Raw genomic sequence first — 20,186 nt, forward strand, 5'->3', positions numbered from 1 at the left:
CATCTATTTCCTGCCGCCAGGACTGGGGCGCACGCACTGCTATGACTGTGCGTCATGCATATCAATCTCGAGCCCAACGGATTGGAACCTAATCAGCGGCCGCCGCCATATGCCTGGGTTAACATCACCATTTATCTGAAACCGCAGAACTGGTTCCAACCCGCATTGATGTCTGACTAAGTACTTCTCGAGACCTCGTCAGCGGTCTCTGATTCTGGAAATCCAATTATTAATACTATATGATGTGCCGGACGCACATGTTCGTAGCGCAGTGTGGGTTGTATTCCAGGGGTCTTGCATGCCAGTTGGCCATGACGTTCAAGATGCAGGTTTGCTGGCACAACCCACCATGGGATCATCTACTTGGGTGTCCGCTGACACCGGGTTCCATATTATTTCAAGTTGATACTACATACATGCACTTACCTGCTGATAATAGCTGGTGGAGATGTGCCAAACGCAACACGTGCAGACTGGAAACGCCAACTGGCTAAGGCCTTTACTACTCAAACACCCCGGCCCATGCATGGTTCATGCCTCTTCCATCGCCAAGCCTCGCGTGTCGGAAGATTGGAAGCAGCTAGTTGGCAAAGAGAACCCATCGGCAGAAGCGATGCCAAAAGCCTGAAGCTCCCGTTGGGCACAAAACATCCCACGCCAAGGCCTGGCCACGTCCAATGGACAACGCATCCTGCAACTCGGCCCGGGAGCCATGCAGGATGGCCAAGTTTGAAGTTTCTCCCATCTGTGGAGCGGCCCTATACTGTTGGGAAAATTGTCCATGGCGATGAGACAGCCTCGGGAAGATTTTTAGGATTAGTTGAAGCATCAAAAGCTCACAGTGGCAGCAGTGAACCTCCAGAGTGAAAGACGAAAAAGTGCAGTTTTCAATTTGCGGCTTTTCCATCATTGCCGGACTACCTGCACATTATTCTTTTTCTACAGAAATGTCAGCTCTTAGTTCCAAGATCTCGAAAGCGGGTAGGTGAGAACAAACCTTCCACTTATCCAGCTCATCCTGCTTGGCCTTATACTGTTTCACCATGTCATCAAGAACCTTCGTCAGGCCCTCATGGTTGGTCTTCAACGCTGGCACCACGTCCTTGACCGTCCTCTCGACGAGCACACCGTTGATCAGACGGAAGCACTTGCGGTCCTCGGAGAGCGGCTCGAGGGTCTCAAGAACAAGCCTAGGAAACAAGAGGTTAGCAGACTGTGAATTAGGTACAATTTGGAGCGATGGGCCCAGGCCATTGGATAGTGAGATTTCGTTGAAGATGATGCCCGCATGCTTCGGAAAGACTTCTCACTTGAGGAGAGAGGGGTTCATGGGGGGGAGGGGGGCGACCAACTTGTGCTCCTCAGCTTCCTGCTCAATATCACCAATCTTCTGGGCTATTTGCTGAAGGGTGTTCTTGTAATTTGAGTATGTTGCTTGAAGGTCGACTGTACGCAGCTTAAAATTAACATGGTGAGTGAGGTGAAGTGGGATGAAACGACGGACCTTTGGGGCTCTGAGCCGGCGCCTGCTGGGAGGTGGCAGCCGACATGGCGACGGTAGAGGAGGTCTTTAACCCCGATTATCGTAGAGGCTTCTCTGACTTATGGGCGCAGCTTCCTCTGCTGCGGCTTGGTTCGTCGTGGGTCGGCGGTGAGAGGTGTTTGATATGCTGGGGTTTGAAGTAGTTCAGTCCCTTTGAGAGAGGCTGCTGCTGGTGGCTACAAGTTCCAGCGGCCCAAAATTCCGGAGGTGGTCCAAGCGTTCCCATGGCGCCACCACTGACCAGCGCCGAATTTACTCCAAAGCGGCCCGGGAACATTACATCTCTCGTCTTCAAAGCCTTGTCAAACCGCTCTTTTAGAATGCATCCCCATCTTCATACCAAGAACGCCCTCGGTAGGCCTTCCTCTGCTCCAGCTCCATCATTTGACAGCCACTAACCGTTGTCCGCAGCGTGCGAGGACGTCATCGCCGCCTTAGAGGAGTGCCACTCCCGAGGCTTCATGCATAAAGCCGCCGGGGGCTGCAACGATTTCAAGGACAAGGTCGACAAGTGCCTTCGCGAAGAGCGATCCAAGATGCAAGCCGACAACAGGGCCGCCGCGAGGGCGAAACGCGACAAGATCAAGGCGCAACAGAAGGAGCTGGGCCTCTAGACAGGCGGGCCCCCGAACAATCTCGACCGCGCGACAACCCCGACCCAACGACGGGACAGATGAAGACGATATTGTGAGATACCTGTACGAATGGATGTAAATTATACGGATTGGGTGGCTGGGTGGGCGTTATCGGAACAAGGGAACCCATCTCCACGACGAAGCACGGAATTGCAGCAGTCACGCAACGATTTTCGAGCGACGAACAACAAGCGTACCATGATTCGTGTTACGGAGTCAGGGACTAGAAACTATATCCACATTCTGTGTACAATAAATGCGCTACTTTAATGATGGAGTTTACATGCTCTGGCGAACGGCGTTGCCAAAAGTGAACAGGCCAAACGCGGACAGGATGCTGAGGACGATGGGCACAGGCTTCCTCAGCCTGATGGCGCGAGGGATCGAGGAGCCACCGAGGACGATCGAGGCGAGAAGAGAAAGCTCAACGCCGTAGGGTTGGCGGTTTTGAATGCGATATCCTCCGAGTCCGTCTGGGATCACACAGTCAGTCCATGGGGGGTATAGTTGCTACCGGATGCAGCGGGTTCGTACAAAGGGCGCCAACGGAGCAGCCGGCAATGATGGACGGGAGCGACCGGGTCTTGGCGTAGCCCATGATACCACCGCCAGCCGTCAGGGCAGCGAGGATCAAGGATGTGTACTCGAGAGACTGAGAAGACGCCTACGGACAGCAACTGTCAGTCTGGAATAGCGGGACGGGGGCCTCTTGCCATGGCATGCGCCGTCTGGCAGTCCGGTGACGTACCATCATATGCTACCGGCAAGCCTTATTTGACCAAGAAGAAGGGTAAATGGTGTCGTCTTAATGGGGCGAGGAGTCCGCTACTTGAAGAGAGGAAACGTAAATTCAGAGAGCTAAGACAAGTTGCTGTTGGCGTAGGGACCTCGGCGCGCAATTGACGACATTGGGGAGCGGGACGCCTGCCCCGGGTTTTAGTGTGGCCCCACGCTTAGCCAATCACACGCAGGCTACCTTGAAGCTTTCGTGTCCCGTCCCAGAGAGCTGCTGCAGCCTTGCCAGATACGTTGACCAACAACCACCCGAACTTCGAATCGACACCACGAGACGAAATTCCCATTCCGCCATGGCGCCCAGGAAGAACGCCCGCGAGACCACCCCGGCCGTCGCCTCGACGATCCAGGCTGGCACCACCGCCGCCGGCCCCGTGCCCGTCGTGGCCAAGACCACCGCGGGCGCCGCCAACTGGGACAAGGTCCTGCGCAACATTTACGACTATTACATGACCCAGACGCCCCAGCGGACCAAGCTTCTCGATGTTTTTCTCGTCTTTCTCGCCGTCGTGGGTGCCCTGCAGTTCCTCTACTGCATCCTCGCCGGCAACTATGTGCGTAGTATCTGTCATCCGCTCCCCAAGTGGCTGAGTCGCATATCAGATGATGGAGGCTAACACTACCTACAAAGCCTTTCAATGCCTTCTTGTCGGGCTTCTGCGGAACAGTTGGCCAGTTCGTCCTGACGAGTGCGTTGCCTGCGCCGATAGAACTCCCTTTCCAGTACTAACAAAGCCCCAGTCTCCCTCCGTATCCAGACCACCGAAGCGAACAAGAGCGAGTTCCCCAAGGTTTCCCCCGAGAGGTACAAACCCATCCACGAACCAGCCTCCCCATTGGCAAGCACCCCCGCTAAAGTAACGCATCTGCAGGGCATTTGCCGACTACATTGTGTGCAGCTTGATCCTGCATTTCTTCTGCGTCAACTTCATCAACTAGATTCCCAGGGAGAATGGGCGAACTCGGGGGCTTTTCTCTGCCATGTACACTACGCGATGGCTTCTAGCATCTTTCACGAAAACAGCACGATCCAAATTACCACAATGTCCAGCAAGCATGGCACGGCGAAAAAAAGAAATAGAGTTTCAGTTCTTCGATTGGGAATCCTCATAATAGCTATTGTTGGTTTTCGTGACAGACTGCTCGTTCGTAGCTTACTCCTCCCCCATCATGCGCCTCCGCCCTCAGCATCGCCATCCACCTTTGGCGCAGCTTTGGGAGGACTGGCTCCCGCTTTTGGTGGAGGCGGCACCCCCGACCCCTTACCCTTTGGCGCATTGTCCAGCGCCCGGCTCTTCTCCTCCCCCTCCTTGAAGTAGTCATCCATCAACTGGTTAGGGCTGTGCCCATGTCCATGTCTCTCCTTCTTCTTGCCGCTCCGCGGCGGGGCGCTCACAGGTGACGACCCAACCATCTGAGCGGGCACGAGGTAGTCCCCTCCCGAGGGTGGGGGAGGGGCGCTGGCAGGCACAAATGCCGAGTCGCTCTTCTCGTTCACGGCACCGTCGAACATGGTCTCCCCCGGCGCATTGACGGGCTCGCTCAGGGGCGCAGGCAGACGGTGCAGAGCCCCGTAGCCTAGCACGCAGCCCAGCGCGCCCTCGCCGCCCCAGCCCCGGCTCGGCTCGATCGTCACCTCGCGCGTCACGTTGTACTCGTTGTTGTAGACGTACAGCCGCAGAGGGCGGCCGATGAAGTCCTCGACGATCTCGCCGAGAGCGCCCTCGCCGTGCATAGCGCCTTCGGGGCTCCCGATGATGTAGTCGCTGTATGGCAGGAGGGATGCTTGGTCGGCGGGGGAGTTGGGCGCAACGTCGAGGACGTGCCAGATGTTGGCGGCGAGGGCGATGGGCGCGTATTGTAATGAGAGGCCGAGTGAAGCTGTCTCTAGCGGCACAGGGACGTGTAGCTCCTTTGTCCGTTGGCCCTTGGAAATGAAAAATATTAGTTAGATGTAAAGAAAGAGAAATGAAATGTCGTTGTACCTTTGCATTCCATAGGCCCAGTGTCACCATCCCACCAGCACAATTGCGCACTTCCTGAGCGAACAGACCCGGGTCGGGCGTTTCCTGCGGTCTTGTCAGACTAGATGTCGCGCGCGCAATGAGGCAGAGCAAAGACCGCATACAATCGGACGCCCGTTGATTCCAACAATGAAGTCAAACCACGGCTCAATCGGCAGGTCTAGATTCGTGTTCCGCAGCACCTGGAAGCCATATGATCCCCCGGGCTGTTGGCGGTTCTGCGGGGTGTCGCCGTCCAACCGGGACATGAACCGATTCAGCGCGTTGAACATGATGTGCGGTTCTCGGCAACGTCAGTTAAGGAGGTGAAAGAGGAGATCCAACAGTCAAGGCGGTGCGGGAGGTTCGCGCCGTTAATAGTAGGTGCGCGTCTGTTGGATGGGAGCTGCCTGGAAGCAAGCATGGAACTGGAAGCTGATGGTAAAGCTGTCCTGTGGCAGCCTTGCAGCTCGCGCCTACCCGCCAAGGCGCTAGACCCAAAGTGAACACACCTGTACCAAGGGCCCACCTCAGCCTTGTCGAAGTCGTCGAGGCTTCCTCTCCCATCTTTGCTCTCTTCATCTACAGCGCGACAACCAAAGGAAACCTCCATGAACTTTAGTTTTTCGCAGAACTCATAGGGAACATGTCCTCATAACGGACTACCGACTTTCAATATCTTATGGGTCCACTCATGAGCAAACCAACACCACCACCCTCCTCCAGCTTCTCAATGGAGCCCGCCGGGAAGCTTGAGCTCACAGATGAGTGCCATCACTACGAAGGAAAGCATGAGGTGAACTGGGACATTCAAAAGTATATTGTCTGGGATATTACTCCCTATTTAGGCTCAATTGCTCACCCGTGAGAGCAGGTACTTTTCGCAGAGGTATTCCATCTTCTCCTGGTACGATGAAGGAGTCTACATGACCGATGATGCCTGGTTCGGGGTGACCCCCGAGCCAGTTGCAAAGTGCGTTACTATTTCTACAAGAATTATAAGTGCATACTAACTTGTTGTGCAGTCGCATAGCTGATGACATGTACTCGATTGACCCACAGAAGACCACTCTCATCGACATGTTCGGTGGTGCAGGCGGCAACACTATCGCATTTGCGTTATCTGAGAGGTGGGGGAGGGTCATCGCTTTTGAGAAGGACACCTCCACGCTCGCATGCGCTCAGCACAATGCCGAGGTGTATGGGGTAGAACCCGGAGTCATCACCTGGGTCCACGGCGATAGCTTCGAATATCTCGAAACCCTGAAGAGCCGGCCAGAGGCGCTGCATCCCGATCTGAGAGTAGATCCAGGCGCTACCGTGGTTTTTGCTAGCCCGCCCTGGGGAGGGCCCGGGTACCGGACTGACAAGGTCTTTGATCTGTATACGATGCAGCCATATGGCCTTGGCCAGCTCCATGCGGCATGTGAACCCATGGAGCACGCCCTGTTCCTGCCGAGGACGAGTGATATCCGCCAGATTGCAAAGCTAGCACCCAAGGGACAGAAGATTGACGTTGTCCAATACTGCATGGAGGGCGCAAGCAAAGCGATGGTAGCCTACATTCCCGGAACGGCCTCCAAAGCAATTTCTTGAGCACATCCGCTCCTCTATAACAGTTTTTTTTTCCCACGCCCAACGCTTTGCGGCATCTACCAAACTCATTATAATCCTCCAAATCAGAAGCCTGACCAAGGACCATTGCTTCCAGGAGCAGTTGGAATGACGTCCAACCGCCACCGCTGTTATCGTTACACGACCCGCGCATCCAACATCCAATATAGGATTACCACCATGGGCGAGAAACCCATGCAAAGCCCGAGAACAACAGTTGGAGTCAAAGACAGAGCTATGCAGGAAGGGCTTCGACTTGCGATGAATATGCACACACATAAGTTGCACAGGTTCATATCGTACACAAAGTCTAAGGATACATTAAAGAATAATGGACGAGCCACGTGCTCCGTACGTAGGATGAATATTCAAAAGAGATTAATTGAAAAAGGTATCAATTCGATCAATATGTGTAAGAATAGGTATTGTTTCTTCCATGTTACCAGCAGCCCTGACTTGTCACTTGGAGGCTCGTACCCGCTCCTACCTCCATCGAGCATGGGTAACTCCTGCCATCCACCAGCACGTGCATAACAAACCTTGACGCAGCCTGGCAACTCTAGCTCTTTCAACTGTTTTGAATTTTTCACAGCCAGGTAACTTCAGATCAACTTCCAAAGCAAGGGATGAACCTGGCACCTATCCCTCCCATCTCCTGCAATATCACTTTTGAATCCACGCCTGGTATGTTGCCGACAAGGCGTAGCGATTTCTGAGGTGGGCAACATCTCATTTGCATTACGAGATTTGAACACAATCCAGAACAGTATACTCTTGCTTTGCTTCGCTGCCATGACACTTCACATCCAATACTCCAGAAACAGCAGGCTAACTATTGGATACTACAGGAAATGGCTGCTCAACGTGGCTCTGGGTACATTCGGCCAAGTATTTGCGAGGAGGGAATCCAGCTCTTGCTGGAAGTTCTTGGACTGACTGGAGGTTCTTTTACAGCCTCCAGCTGTTGTGTTGTCGTGCTCATCGCCATTCATTTTGAGCACACGGCCAGCCTTAGGGATGGCTTCTATAACTCTGAGAATAGCCAGACTGGCTTGTCCACCTTGGATACCAGAGGCTTTGGCAGAGAAGACTTGAGGAACGTCATATAAACATACATTTCATCACGGGATCACCATTCTATACTACCGAGTCCGCGCAGAGACTCCAGTTTGGTACATCTATCCCTATCAAGACAAAAGACCTACTGAAGAGCATCGAGTCGATCGTGCCAAAGGATCGAAATATCATCCTTATCGGCCATGCGGTGGCAGCGGAGCTTAAAATTCTAGATACTCTAGGCTTTGAGTTCGCGGCGAGAAAAGTCGTCGGTGTGATCGATATCATGAAACTCGCCAATGAGATCTTGGGATTCCGGAGTTGCAGTCTCCGTGACCTTTTAAAGGTCCTCAGATACCCTTTCAATCAGCTTCACTGCGGCGGGAACGATGCCCGTTTCACGCTCAAGGCTGGGTTACTTCTCACAGTTAGGGCTGTTCCTAACTAGGATGAGAGCTCTGGCGCTCTGGATGCTCTACGAACTATCACAACCAACTTCACTCCTCGTCGACTCGAACCTGCGTTCAAGTCAGCGAGGAAGAAAGAAAAAGGGAGACAGAGGATTCAGAAGCATCAATCGAGGTTGTGGACTATAGAGCAGCAAGACCGGATCCGTGCAGAACACGCGGCCAGGAGAGCAGAAAGGGAGAGTGGGGATTTTCCAGATATGGCCATCATAATCCGGGTTAACATTCAATGGCGGACAAAAAGCACCGTTACATCGACCATTATAATTGCTAGCAAGATCTGTTAAGAAGGGATAAAGTCGGTCCTTGGTCATCCAGCTACACCATCATAGATCAAGAGCATTGGTACTCATGGTCGGAAGTTGAGAGGTAACATGCTGCAATAATCGAGTATGATCGAATAATACCTAGAGCTTGAGCTAATATTACCTCCTCCTCGCCCCTGCGGCACCGGAAGCATCGCCCCTCTCTGCCAAGCTGACCACCTCCTGGATGCCAGCCGCCTCCTGCTCCTCCTCGATCGCCGTGATCTCCTCGCGGCAGTCCCACCACTTCTCTTCGCTCAGTTCAAATGCCTTTGCCTTGATCTCCTTGATGGGCATGGCCTCGGGCTGGATGTTCTTCCACCGCAGGCTCGTCATCAGGATCTCCTGCCACTCGTTGGACGTGCGCACAAAGAAGTCGCGGCGTGACTCGAAGGGCTGGAAATTTTTGGTCAGCAGTCAGACACTAATTTTGAGAAACGCCATGATAACACTCACCCTTGGATGCGGTAGGCCGTCGTCAACGGAGGTCGCCGTCGTCGCCGTGTCGTCGTCTTCGCTCGCCATCGTTGAGGGCGCGGATGTCTCTGATCCGGCCTCGGACATCTCGTCCTGCTTCTTCTTCCTCTTGCTGGCCGTGAAGGGCTTCTCGGCCGCATCGTATTCTTCATCATCTTCATCTTCATCTTCATCCTCATCCTCCTCGTCCTCTTCATCATCTGCCTCATCTTCGGACTCCTGTGGATGAGTGTCAGTAACTGTACTTAATAGATACAAAGATACTAGGCCGGGGGGGGCGGGGGAAGGGGCACTTACAATCCAGTCCTCGACAGGTCGCTGGTAGATCTCCTTGCAGCCGTCAAGCTTGTCCAAGTTGATGGCGTATAAATCGTCAAACGTAAACTCCCGGTCCCCCTTTTCAAAAGTTCCGCCGTAGATGTACAGTATGTCGCCCTGCACCGCCAACTGCGCATTGAATCTCACATGCGGCGGCTCGAGGGTGACGGGGTACTCCTTGGTCGGCTTCTCCTCCTCCTCCTCCTCCTCCTTCTCGAGCTCGATGTCGTCGGCGTCTTCGAGAGACGCGCCCATTTCCAGGGCTTGCAGCTGTCGCAGGAGCTCCTCATCGTTGCCCTGCCGGCCTCGCCGGCCTCCTCCCCGCCGCTGCTCCTGGTTGTTATTCTTCTTGGACTGCTGCTGGCGGGGCTTCCTCAGGGTCAGGGGCATGAAGCGGTTGCGCTCAATGTTCCAGGCGAAGAGCTGGTTGAAGAACTCGCTGTCCATGCCGTCCTCGCTCTGCTCCACGTCGTGCACGCCGCCAAAGAGGATCCCGCGGCCCTTGTGCCAGGTCATCGTGGCGCCGGCGCGGGGCGGGTTCGGCGAGTTGGTGGGCTTCTTGCGCCTCTCCCAGCGCACCGTTGGGGGAGTGCTGGGGCCGGCGTCGGCAGCGGGCTGCGACATGCGCAGGAAGAAGCAGTCCTCGTGGACCATGGGCTTGAGGACATTCTTCTGCGCCTGGTTATGGCCCTTGCCGCCCTTCTGCTTGATGTTGACGGTGGCCTTGACGCGGGAGTAGCCGCCGTACAGGACGGCGCCAGACTCGTGGGGGAGGAAGGTGAAGGATGACCTCGGGTCGGGCTTGAGCTGGGCTGAGGGCAGCTGCGGAGAGTGCCAGACAAAGTTGACCGTGTCAAAGATCCACAGGTCTGCCAGGTACCTTGTCTGGTTGGAGGTATCCTGGAATCCTCCAAAGAGGATGATGTACTGCTTCCAGTACGTCATGCGGTGACCGCTCCTAGCGGGGGGGCTCTTGTCCTTGCCCTTGACCTCGATCTTGGTCCACTCCCTCGTGGCGGGCTCGAGCCTCCAGAAGTCGGAGTAGTGGTGGAATGTGCCCTGCTTGGGGGAGGAGAACTCGCCACCAAACAGGTAGACGTGACTGGGGTTGGAGGCACGGGTCCAGGCGTGGCCGGACCGGGGCAGAGGCGCATTGGGAGAGGTGACGCAGCGCCATTCGTCACGGGAGATGTTGTAAACGTGGAGGTCGTTGTAGAACTGGGCTAGGGAACCGTTGAAGTACTCGCCCCCGAAGAGCAGCAGGATGTTGCTGTCGTGGGGCGAGGCCATGAGTGTCGAGGCTCCTCGTGGGCGTGGAGGGGCATCGCTGACAGTCTCGGTGATCTTGAGGAACTGTTCCTGCTGGCGACGGTACTCGTCGAGGATCTCGTCGAGATCGACGTCCTCAGCATCGCTGCCGTCGACCTTGGCCGCCTTGGTCTTGGCCTTCTTCTCGCCCTTGCTGGCCTGCTTGGCTGCCTTTTCGGCCTGGAGTGTAAAAGCTCTGCTGTTAGCGGGGTTCACTCACTCACTCACTCACATGCACTCATGCTCACTCATGACGCGTGGGGCATGGATATACCTTTTTGGCCTTTTTGGCGTCTAAATTCTTTTTCTTGTCCTTGGCCATGGTGTTATCTTATAGGTGAAAGAGTTGAATCACCGTAGTTTTCAGTTGATGCTGTTGGGGATTTTGCTTTCTGGTCCCTCCAATGCCAGCGCACGTGTTTGAAGTGTGCCCACCCGCAGATGACGCTAAGATTCTTCACCTGCTTCACTTTCAAGAACCTCCTTCAATAACACGATCAAGCCTGCGACAGCGTTAGGGATTTTCGGTATAGTGCCTTGCCTTCAGTTGTGTCGGAGAATCATCACTTCTGCTGTCTCGTGAGACGTGAGGGCAGAGGTTGGATTTGTGCCTGACTGCACTAACAGACGGAAGGTACCTAAAATCCCCCCCACACTCTCTCTCACCTTCTGATATACTTGCACTTTATTCGTCTTGGATTCCACGACCTCATACCTACCTGTCTATCATTTACCTCCCAACACACACAATTACATCCGTTTCTTTAACCGCACCCTTCTGGTATTTGGAGGCTAGATATTCGCCATGGACATTGCCAATTTCCCAGCTCTCTCCGCCGAGGAGTTTGAGGAGGCGTGCCACCACCTCGACAGGAGATACCGCCAGGCCAAGCTGGGCGTCATGCGCATGCACTGGAAGTTGAGGCTCCGGACGGCGCTCAATGCCACGTTTGCTTTCCAGGACATGCCGCGCACCGTGGTCGAGATCACGCGGACGCTAGAGAAAAGAGAGGAGGAAGACCTTGGCCTCAGCCTGGGTGGCCTAGCCATATCGGACGCGCCCAGGTCTGGCGATGGAGCTCTAGAGGCGGATCACGACATGATAGAAGATGAAGCATCCGACGAGGTATTATTATGATGGAGTTTGTGAGGCTATATCTGACTGTGCCTTTGTTTCTAACACACGGTTCCCAGGCGGCTCTGCGGAAACCCGCAGCTCGGAGAGATGGCGGATTCGTGACGTACGACATCGTCCTACACCCCACGTATCGAATGCCATGCCTCTATTTCCGGCTCTGGGGCCTTGACGGAGAGTCCCCCTTCGACCTCGACACCGTATTCCGCCGCCTCGTCCCTGACGCGTACAAGGAGAGCCTCCGTACCTATGGCGGCGTGGGGGGCATCTCCATCGATGTAAGTTCCCGCGCCTTATTTGAAGCTGTCGAGAGGGGGAAACTATCAGTGATAAAGAAAAGCCTTTGGTGCCGCTGAGCACAGGCCACTAACGTCTTCGTTTCTCTGCAGCACCACCCCGTCTATGGGGAGCCGTGTTACTTTGTCCACCCTTGTCTGACGGGGGACAACATGGCCGCATTTCAATGTTCGCGAGAGGACTACCTTCCGATTTGGATCGGGCTGACGGGAGCTTGCGTTGGGCTCTCGGTTCCCAAGGAGATGATGATGCCCCCGCAGGCTTAAGTCCCGCCCTTCGGGCCAAAATAAAAGTCAACACTACCGAGAGCGACGCGGTTGGTTGTATGGGGGGGCCGGGCCGTGGTAGTTGTGAGATCATTCGTCGTCGCTATCCTCCTCCATGGCAACATCCTCATCGCTATCCTCCTCCTCCTCCTCCTCCTCATCCCGGGTCCTCTTCTGGCCGCGGGCCGCGTCGGCCCCCGAATCTGTCATTTTCTGGTCGGTGGAACCCGGGGGCTTTGCGGGGAGCCCGCCGCCTGTCGCAGGGGGTGCTGCTGAGCCGGGTAGTGGCGCGTCGAAGATGCTGCGTTGCAGATCTGTCTGCTCGACATTGGCGGCACCGGTACCCATGTTGGGGATCTTGAAGCTGCCATCGAGCTTGGAGACGAAATGGGACTTTCCCTTGGCGTACTGGATTTTCTGTGTGGGGAGCGTCTGTATTAGCATCTGGAAACAATCATTAAGAGTGGGGGCTAGGATGGATAAGACATACAAGCTTGCGGCCCAGGAACTCCTGGCCGTCTAATGACCGCATGGCCTGTGTGGCAGCCTGGACATCACGGAACACAATGTGTGCCTGCCCACGCATCTTCATGGTCTTGAGCGCAACGACATCGAGGACGGGGCCGTAGGTCGAGAAGAGCATGTACAGTGCGGTTCGAAGGTCGTCCTTTTGGATTTTCGAAGACGGCAGATTTGTGATGTAGAGGCTTTTCACCTGGTCAGCTTCTTGGAACCATAGACGATGGAACGGAGACAAGACTCACGTCTGATTCGGCGGGATGGGCTGGACCTTGGCTGGGAGGGAGGCATTGGGTTGGAGCCCTCGGGGTGCTACTGCTGCCGCCATTGTGATAGTAGGGACGCGTCCTTGGTGGGGATTTTAAGAGTTCGATACGGTTCTCGAGATAAATTAATTTTTGGATAAGCACCGTGGGGAGCGGCGGCTGTTGGCGGATTGATCGGTGGATCGCGTTGCTGGTGACGGAGGTGTGTGGTGTTGTCGATTTTTTTGGTCGGAGCCGCCAGCAGCCTCGTGCCATTGAGGCCAAGCTGGGGTTGGTGGTCCAAGCTTCCACCAAGACACCAAGTCCAAGACGACGTAACCTCCAGAAAGCCCCCACCATCCATCCATCCCCTCCGGCGTCATCTCTCCATCCTCCCAACACCACAACCCACCACCACCTTTATTCTCCTTTCCACATCTGCGCGATAGTAGAGAGCTCCTCCTATCGCTACCCCACGCACCATCATTCAATCAGCCAAAAATGGCCAACCCCGAGGTCCACCATCTGTTCCACAACCCCATTGCCGACCATTCCTTCTCGGCAGACCGCGCGACTCTGGCTGTTGCCCGCGACTCCAATGTCGAGCTCTACGGTAAGGTTGGCAACGCCTTCAAGCTCAAGGACGAGCTGAAGTCCCACGACAAGACCGTCACCAGCGTCGACATTGCCCCCAACAGCGGTCGCATCGTCTCGTGCTCCCAAGGTTTGTTGGCCATCCCCTTCGACAACCGATCCTGGCCATGGCCGGCTGACCCGCGCAGATCGCAATGCCCTCGTCTGGGAACCCTCGCCCACCGGATACAAGCCGACGCTTGTGCTGCTTAGAATCAGCCGCGCCGCCACGTTTGTCCGCTGGTCGCCCAACGAGACCAAGTTCGCCGTGGGCTCCGGAGATCGCCTGATCGCCGTCTGCTACTTCGAGGAGGAGAACGACTGGTGGGTGTCCAAGCACCTTAAGAAGCCCATCCGCAGCACCATTACCAGCGTCGACTGGCACCCCAACTCGGTCCTCCTCGCCGCCGGGTCGACCGACGCCCACGCCCGGGTCTTCTCCAGCTACATCAAGGGCGTCGACAAGCGGCCCGACCCCACCGTCTGGGGCGAGAGGCTGCCCTTCAACACCGTCTGCGGCGAGTTCCTCAACAACTCTGCCGGCTGGGTCCACTCAGTCGCCTTCTCGCCCAGCGGAGACAGCCTCGCCTTCGCCGCGCACGACAGCAGCATCACCGTCGTCTACCCCAGCGGGCCCGACCAGCCCCCGCGCGCCGTCGTCACCGTCTCCACCCAGATGCTCCCGTTCAAGAGCCTGATCTGGAGGGCCGAGGACGAGATCATCGCCGCCGGCTACGACTGCGAGCCCTTCCGCTTCCAGGGCAGTGAGGCCGGCTGGCAGATTGCCGGCACGGTCGACTCGCGCGGCCCCGCGGCAGCTGGTGGCGAGCAGAGAGAGGAGTCGGCCCTGAAGATGTTCAAGCAGATGGACCTCAAGGGTAAGGCCAAGGACGACACCCAGCTCAAGACGGTCCACCAGAACACCATCACCATGATCCGCCCGTACCAGTCTTCCGGCAGCAGCGTTTCCCAGTTCACCTGTAAGTGGCCCCATGCTGGTTCCCTCGTGCATTACATCGTACTGACTACTATCCAGCGAGTGGCGTCGATGGGCGGATTGTGATTTGGACCGTGTAGACTCTCCCATATCTATATGAATTAGGGCAAACGATGCCGGGCATTATGTGGCGAGCATCAGTACTGTTGAATAGAGCAGGCCCCGTGCATATAGCCATATTATTATCATGCTGGCAATACGTTCTACCTCGTATTTCAGTTCATTTCTCGCAGGCCTCTCAGTGCGAAGCGAACCTACGAAATAGGCCTAAGACTCTACGGCAACAAGGATGCTACTAAGCAGAACAGGATACCACATTAAGTGCAAGTGACATATGTTGAGAACCATTGGATCAATTCAGGCTTCTAAATTTCTCTCAAAAGTCTACAGTGCAAGCTCTCCCCCATGCGGAGCAGCCCCATCTAAGGCAGAGCAATGCACTCAATCTCCACGTCGACGTTCTTAGGCAGCGTCTTGACGGCGACGCAGCTGCGGGCGGGCTTGTGCGAGAACCACTTCTCGTACTCGGCGTTCATGTCCTGGAGCGCCGATTAGAAGAAAGTTCTTCCACAAGTGGGAGGGAAGTGGGGTGGAGAGCCCCAGGGGGGGGAGCATAGTGAACTCACAGCAAAGAACGACATGTCGGAGATGAAGATGGTGGTCTTGACGACCTTGCCCAGGGACGAGCCGGCAGCCTCGAGGACGGCCTGGGCGTTCTTGCAGCACTGGGCCGTCTTCTCGCCGATGGTGCCCTCGACGAGGACGCCCTCGGGGGTCAGGGGGATCTGGCCCGAGCAGTAGATGGTGGTCGGGGTCTTGATGGCCTGGGACTGTTGTGCAACCATAGAAAAAACTCCTTGTCAGCGGCAAGGTTCTCTCTTCTTTCTCTCTCTCTCTCTCTCTCTCTCTCTCTCTCTCTCTCTCGGTCTTCCCCCAATCATCTCGGGACAGTTCCGGGCGGCGGGGCAGGAACTCACGTAGGGGCCGAGGGCGGCCGGGGCGTCCTTGGTGAAGATGATCTGCTGGTCGGACATGGTGGATTGAAGTCTTGTGTGACTGTGACGGGCTGGGAGGGGTGTGAATGTCCGTCGCGAGGCAATAATGGAGGCTCGGAGGGTGGTGGCGAGAGCTCGGTGGGAGCTCCGCGTGGCCGCGGGGAGAGGTGTCGCCAACATACCTGGGGTAGGTAACCTGTGGAAGGGCGAGTTTGTCAGCCGGGCCTGGTGTGAGAGGGGTGTGCGAGGTGTGCGAGGTGTGCGAGGTGTGCGATGCAGGGCGGGATATGTGTACCTTCAATTGGGGTGTGTTGCTCGGCTGGTGACGGGTCAAGTTTATTACAGTGGAATGTTTGTTGGAGAGCAGAGCTACATGGGGAAGAGGCCAAGACCCTCCTCGAAGCTCCGGCCATCGGCGCTGCCCCTCCAAACTCACTGGAGGTGGAGGTACCTCCTCAGGTACGGAGTGCGTTACAGTGGGCTCACTGATAACGATATGGCTTCAACGCAGTTTTGGTCAAGCTGTTCATTACCATCAACTACATACAGATCGCTGCGACATCGAAGCAATAAAGACATCTAAAGTCTCCATCAGGGGGCCGTGGCATCTCCCCTAAGCATCGCCGAAAGAATTAAAAAAAAAAAAAAGACAAACCCATGCCTGCTCGCGATCAATGCCCTCAAAAGAAATTCCCTTCCAACGCCAAAAGCTTCATGGCAGCACTGTTAACATCCTGGGCCGTCTGACACGTCCAACAGGCCAACTGCCAGCTAAAGAGCAAGGTCCTCGCAATAGTACATGCCAGCTTCACCGTCTCCTAGCCGACGTCCTCCGCTTCTTAGCAGCCGCCTTGCTGGCCTTACCCTTCTTAGGTGTCGTAGGGGCAGCTTCCGTCGTAGTCTCCTCCTCCTCCTCCTCCTCCTCCTCCTCCGTCTCTGTCACTGCTGTCGGGAGACTCACGTCCACCTCCGCGCCGAGCGCCTTAAACTCTTCGTCGTCCAGGTCTGTGAGATCCTCGCTCTGCATCCGCGAGTCCTCCCCGGCCGGCGGCTCCTCGTCCGCGAGGATCGATGTTCCCTGCGGCTGCAGCGCCTTGAGATACCAGAACACGCCACCGTCCGCAAGGGGGTCAGCGTCCTTGCAGAAGCTCCCGTTAGACTGTGGGGGTGTCGGAGGTCCGTTTTGCGCTCCCCTCTTGGGACTCGGGCCATAGCCGTTGCTCTCTGGGGGTGTCTGCGATGCTCCCACTCCGTTAGCCTGCTGGGTCGTCCCAACATCCACATCGTCTGTCATTTCAACATCCCCCGAGCCATCCCCATTGATGATGCCCAGGCCAGACGTATTGACTTCGATGTTACCACTTTCTGCACCATCCGTGTCCATGGCATCCTCCTTCCCAGCTTCATCCGTCTCCTGGTCTGCCAAGGTCTCCGTCTGAACCCTAATCTCGGAAGGCGCAGAAGCGTCGACCATGATGGTGCCGAGGCCATCGTTCCCTTGGCCCTCCTGGCCACGAACAGTGACCGACTGCTGCGCATCGAGGCTGGTCTCGATCTTGGCTTCCAGCTCCTTCTGCAAAGTCTCGAACGGCCTGTTAGTAATCTCCGACTCAACACGTAGCGCAGTCTCGAGCTGCGGCTGAACAGCCTTGAGAATCCGCTTCCCTAGCTTGCGGCGCTCGCGGATGTCTGCAAAGGGGTTTCTGGAAGATGGGTTCTCTGAAGCCTCAAAGCGCTGGTCCGATGGCTCGGGCCAATCGGGAGTCCGAACAATACCCTCGTGGATAATGTCGCCAAGTTCTTGCGCAAAAGTAAGGGCCTTGGCATATAATCGCTGCTCCACGCGGCGCTGAAGCCTGAGCAAGCCGTCCATGAAAAGATCCTTGTCAAGCCTTCGGTTGATTAGCATGTCTGCTCACCTCGCAGGCATTCTGTCGGGGTAACACTTACGAAATAGCCTTCTCCACCGCAGGGACCAGGAGCTTGGCCACGGGAAAGTAACACTCGTCCACAAACTCTTCCTCCAACTCTGCTGCTTCCAGCTTCTGCTGCTCCCGCTGCACCGTCTCGTCCGAGAGATCTTTTAATTGCTCGAGATCTTTGATAAGCATCTCAGCAAACTGTATCCGCCGGGCCAGTCGGTCTTTTCCGTCAGGCCCCATGGCGGCAAAGTTGCGCCTCGTCAGCTCCATCGAGGAGAACGTATCCATCTGCAGCTGTAGGCGCTTGAGCAGCGCGGCACCCCTACGAGCCTCACGCTTCAACGTCCAGTAGCGACAGGCCTCGCTCAGGTAGTCCTTGCGCTTCCGGAAGGGAAACCTCTGGAGCGATGCTTCAACAATGTCGAAGACGGCCTGGGGGATGACGGGCGCTCCTGACGGTAACCTCCAGACATTCTTCGGCTGCTGTTGGCCCTTCTTCTTATCGCCAGGGCCGGCGGCATTCTTAACTCCCGCCGACTGAGATCCTTCAGGAGAATGGTCCGTGATCGCATTGCGCTGCTGCGCAGCAATCACATTGGCGACCGCGTGATTGTCTGCCCAGATGCGCCCCTTCATGTTTCGCTTGTAGAATTTCCTCGCAGCCCTCGTGGCGTTGGGTACGTCATGCTCCACGGTGTAGTCGGGCGGGCAGTGCTTGTCGCAGAATGCCTTGAGGACCATGCCGCCGTCCAGGACAGCAAGCTGCCCAGAGCGAGTCTTCATCTTGAGGTAGAGGTGCGCACGCCTGGCGCAGGTAACATGAAAAGCCTGATAGCAGTTCTTGTTGCCGCATTGGATGCACGCGCCCATCTTCTGGTTGCAGATGTAACAATGAAGCTTCCATCTTGTCCTTGGCACCTTTTCCACGTCCATCACCGGCTCCATAAAAGTGTGGTTTCCAAGCGACACCTCCGGTATCCACATTGCGCAGAGCAGATGTGCCCACTTGGATGAGTTGGTTTGCTTGAATGCGCCGTCCGTGTTGGGACAGAAGATGCAAGTCTACAAAGGGTCAGCAACACGTCCCGTCTTGAAGAGAAAATACCAGGTTGTACGCACCGGGACTCCCCTCCCGCAGAGCTGGCACTTCCGGCAGAGCCATTGGCCCTCCGGGATAAATGGCACACCGTAACATTCTTGGTGGACCGCCAAATTGCAGCCGTCGCAGAAGACAATGGCGTTGGTGTTTTCGCAGTCTCCATCATCGCAGATGGCGCACCTGGAGTCGGGCTCGTCTCCGGCGTGCGGCTCGCCGCCAACGGCCGCAGCGGAGCTCGATCTGGGCCGATGAGTCTGTGGGGGTTTGGGGTTAGGTTTAGGGATCCGCTTCTCCAGTGCGTGCCATTCTTTCTCAATCTTGGTCATAGTGATCTCGAAGATCTCGCGCGTGATGGCCTCGAGTTCGTTGCCCTTGCGCTGCGCATTGTACTGCTCTAGCCACATGTCATCTTGCTCGTCCATGTCGTACTCGACACGCCCGAGCCTGGAGGAATGGCCTCCGTCCTCAGCATTGGGCAAAGATGACAGATCGGCTTCCTCCTCTGGATTGCCTTCGTTTGCCTTTATCAGCTGGGGCTCCGGGCGAATGTACTGGTCGCTCTCTTGATAGCCCACATTACTCATGGCCTTGTCGACATATCGTGCTTGGCCAAACGTCTTGCTCTCGAAGAGTTCTATCCGGTTCGTCTTTCGGTACGATGGCTGCTTCAGGTCGAGTTTCTCCTTCGCCGTTTGATTCTTTATCGGGAGGACCTTTGGGGCCTTGGGCGTGGAAGGAATGGGTAGATCTAGCGGCCGGGCGCCGTAGAAGCTCACCACGTCACGAGTCGGCCTACGCGATCGTCTCGTGGGCGTTGCAACTGCTGTATCAAAGGGGTTCGTTTCGCTCTTGGCCGAAGCATTAGGTGTGTTTCCAGTAGATGCGGAGTTGATTTGTCTCGATGGTGTCATGGAGCCGTTCAACGGCGTCCCCGGCGTCTGAGGCACCGGGGTATTTGGAGCTTCCTGCGCCACCCCATCGACATCCTCGGACCGGAAGACCATGAAGGTCTTGTCGATATCCAGGTTGGGGTGGAACTCTTCCCAGTTGCGCTCCTCGCGAGGTTTGTAGTCGTCAGCATGGCTCACCGACGTGGTGACGGCGGCAGCGAAGCCAAAGTCGTCATCCCCGGCGGCGGCAGCTCGTGTGCGGGTGCTACGTTCGCGTTGTGGCATCAGAGACGGTGATGCACCGTTAAGGGCGTCGCGGACGGCCGCGGCTCGGGACCTTGATACGGTGACGGCGCCGTTGGACATCGGGGTCTCCATATCGCTCTGATCGATGAAGCGGCCTCCGCCGCCAGCCCCCCCGGGTACGTAGCGGCGCTTCTTTGGGGGTGGCTCTGAAGCAGCCGAGGTGGCCAGCGAGGCCTGCCTGGCGGCGCGCGCAGCATTCGTAGTGCCAGGCGGGCGGCCGCGACGCCGACCCGTCGGCGTACGACGAGACGGAGAAGTAATCGACGCCATGGTAGGCTACCTCGGTGGCAGTGGTGTCGCGTGGGTGATGCCGGGGCGCTTCGAAGGGGTCAAGTCACCGCGTTGAGGGGGTGTCGTCGCA

The 20,186-nt window shown here is 56.3% G+C and overlaps 12 protein-coding genes across 12 annotated transcripts; 5 read left to right on the forward strand and 7 right to left on the reverse strand.

The window, feature by feature from the left end:
• Positions 1-906: 906 nt before the first annotated feature.
• On the reverse strand, positions 907-1,550 carry GIM4 (tubulin-binding prefolding complex subunit GIM4; the record flags this gene model as incomplete). The annotated part of the gene is made up of 4 exons (XM_083190795.1): positions 907-939; positions 998-1,190; positions 1,353-1,446; positions 1,505-1,550. 4 exons carry the CDS (start codon positions 1,548-1,550, stop codon positions 907-909), a joined length of 366 nt encoding a protein of 121 aa, XP_083054654.1.
• Positions 1,551-1,863: 313 nt separating this feature from the next.
• Positions 1,864-2,157, forward strand: ACO1O0_001309 (COX assembly mitochondrial protein; the record flags this gene model as incomplete). Its single annotated transcript, XM_083190796.1, has 2 exons — positions 1,864-1,897; positions 1,955-2,157. 2 exons carry the CDS (start codon positions 1,864-1,866, stop codon positions 2,155-2,157), a joined length of 237 nt encoding a protein of 78 aa, XP_083054655.1.
• A 300-nt stretch (positions 2,158-2,457) lies between these two features.
• On the reverse strand, positions 2,458-2,932 carry ACO1O0_001310 (transmembrane proteins 14C-domain-containing protein; the record flags this gene model as incomplete). Its single annotated transcript, XM_083190797.1, has 3 exons — positions 2,458-2,651; positions 2,713-2,842; positions 2,927-2,932. 3 exons carry the CDS (start codon positions 2,930-2,932, stop codon positions 2,458-2,460), a joined length of 330 nt encoding a protein of 109 aa, XP_083054656.1.
• A 334-nt stretch (positions 2,933-3,266) lies between these two features.
• On the forward strand, positions 3,267-3,912 carry OST2 (dolichyl-diphosphooligosaccharide-protein glycotransferase; the record flags this gene model as incomplete). The annotated part of the gene is made up of 4 exons (XM_083190798.1): positions 3,267-3,527; positions 3,605-3,662; positions 3,715-3,778; positions 3,846-3,912. The coding sequence occupies 4 exons, from the start codon at positions 3,267-3,269 to the stop codon at positions 3,910-3,912; spliced, it is 450 nt and encodes a 149-aa protein (XP_083054657.1).
• A 229-nt stretch (positions 3,913-4,141) lies between these two features.
• Positions 4,142-5,269, reverse strand: ACO1O0_001312 (GRASP55/65 PDZ-like domain-containing protein; the record flags this gene model as incomplete). Its single annotated transcript, XM_083190799.1, has 3 exons — positions 4,142-4,900; positions 5,010-5,042; positions 5,102-5,269. The coding sequence occupies 3 exons, from the start codon at positions 5,267-5,269 to the stop codon at positions 4,142-4,144; spliced, it is 960 nt and encodes a 319-aa protein (XP_083054658.1).
• Positions 5,270-5,709: 440 nt separating this feature from the next.
• On the forward strand, positions 5,710-6,572 carry tgs1 (RNA methyltransferase; the record flags this gene model as incomplete). Its single annotated transcript, XM_083190800.1, has 3 exons — positions 5,710-5,792; positions 5,851-5,949; positions 6,002-6,572. 3 exons carry the CDS (start codon positions 5,710-5,712, stop codon positions 6,570-6,572), a joined length of 753 nt encoding a protein of 250 aa, XP_083054659.1.
• A 1,966-nt stretch (positions 6,573-8,538) lies between these two features.
• KEL3 (uncharacterized protein) lies at positions 8,539-10,843 on the reverse strand (the record flags this gene model as incomplete). The annotated part of the gene is made up of 4 exons (XM_083190801.1): positions 8,539-8,814; positions 8,875-9,114; positions 9,193-10,701; positions 10,796-10,843. The coding sequence occupies 4 exons, from the start codon at positions 10,841-10,843 to the stop codon at positions 8,539-8,541; spliced, it is 2,073 nt and encodes a 690-aa protein (XP_083054660.1).
• A 483-nt stretch (positions 10,844-11,326) lies between these two features.
• ACO1O0_001315 (ATG3/ATG10 family protein) lies at positions 11,327-12,219 on the forward strand (the record flags this gene model as incomplete). Its single annotated transcript, XM_083190802.1, has 3 exons — positions 11,327-11,647; positions 11,716-11,934; positions 12,019-12,219. The coding sequence occupies 3 exons, from the start codon at positions 11,327-11,329 to the stop codon at positions 12,217-12,219; spliced, it is 741 nt and encodes a 246-aa protein (XP_083054661.1).
• Positions 12,220-12,309: 90 nt separating this feature from the next.
• Positions 12,310-13,066, reverse strand: ACO1O0_001316 (U1A/U2B'/SNF family RNA-binding protein; the record flags this gene model as incomplete). The annotated part of the gene is made up of 3 exons (XM_083190803.1): positions 12,310-12,636; positions 12,710-12,926; positions 12,984-13,066. The coding sequence occupies 3 exons, from the start codon at positions 13,064-13,066 to the stop codon at positions 12,310-12,312; spliced, it is 627 nt and encodes a 208-aa protein (XP_083054662.1).
• Positions 13,067-13,484: 418 nt separating this feature from the next.
• On the forward strand, positions 13,485-14,693 carry arc1 (WD40-repeat-containing domain protein; the record flags this gene model as incomplete). The annotated part of the gene is made up of 3 exons (XM_083190804.1): positions 13,485-13,707; positions 13,766-14,596; positions 14,653-14,693. The coding sequence occupies 3 exons, from the start codon at positions 13,485-13,487 to the stop codon at positions 14,691-14,693; spliced, it is 1,095 nt and encodes a 364-aa protein (XP_083054663.1).
• A 342-nt stretch (positions 14,694-15,035) lies between these two features.
• ACO1O0_001318 (YjgF/Yer057p/UK114 family) lies at positions 15,036-15,647 on the reverse strand (the record flags this gene model as incomplete). The annotated part of the gene is made up of 3 exons (XM_083190805.1): positions 15,036-15,152; positions 15,240-15,437; positions 15,591-15,647. 3 exons carry the CDS (start codon positions 15,645-15,647, stop codon positions 15,036-15,038), a joined length of 372 nt encoding a protein of 123 aa, XP_083054664.1.
• A 769-nt stretch (positions 15,648-16,416) lies between these two features.
• On the reverse strand, positions 16,417-20,095 carry ACO1O0_001319 (PHD-zinc-finger like domain-containing protein; the record flags this gene model as incomplete). The annotated part of the gene is made up of 3 exons (XM_083190806.1): positions 16,417-17,500; positions 17,559-18,592; positions 18,650-20,095. The coding sequence occupies 3 exons, from the start codon at positions 20,093-20,095 to the stop codon at positions 16,417-16,419; spliced, it is 3,564 nt and encodes a 1,187-aa protein (XP_083054665.1).
• Positions 20,096-20,186: the final 91 nt, after the last annotated feature.

Source organism: Amphichorda felina (assembly GCF_050947745.1).
Source record: "Amphichorda felina strain 45539 chromosome Unknown scaffold_1, whole genome shotgun sequence".
Taxonomy (NCBI): domain Eukaryota; kingdom Fungi; phylum Ascomycota; class Sordariomycetes; order Hypocreales; family Bionectriaceae; genus Amphichorda; species Amphichorda felina.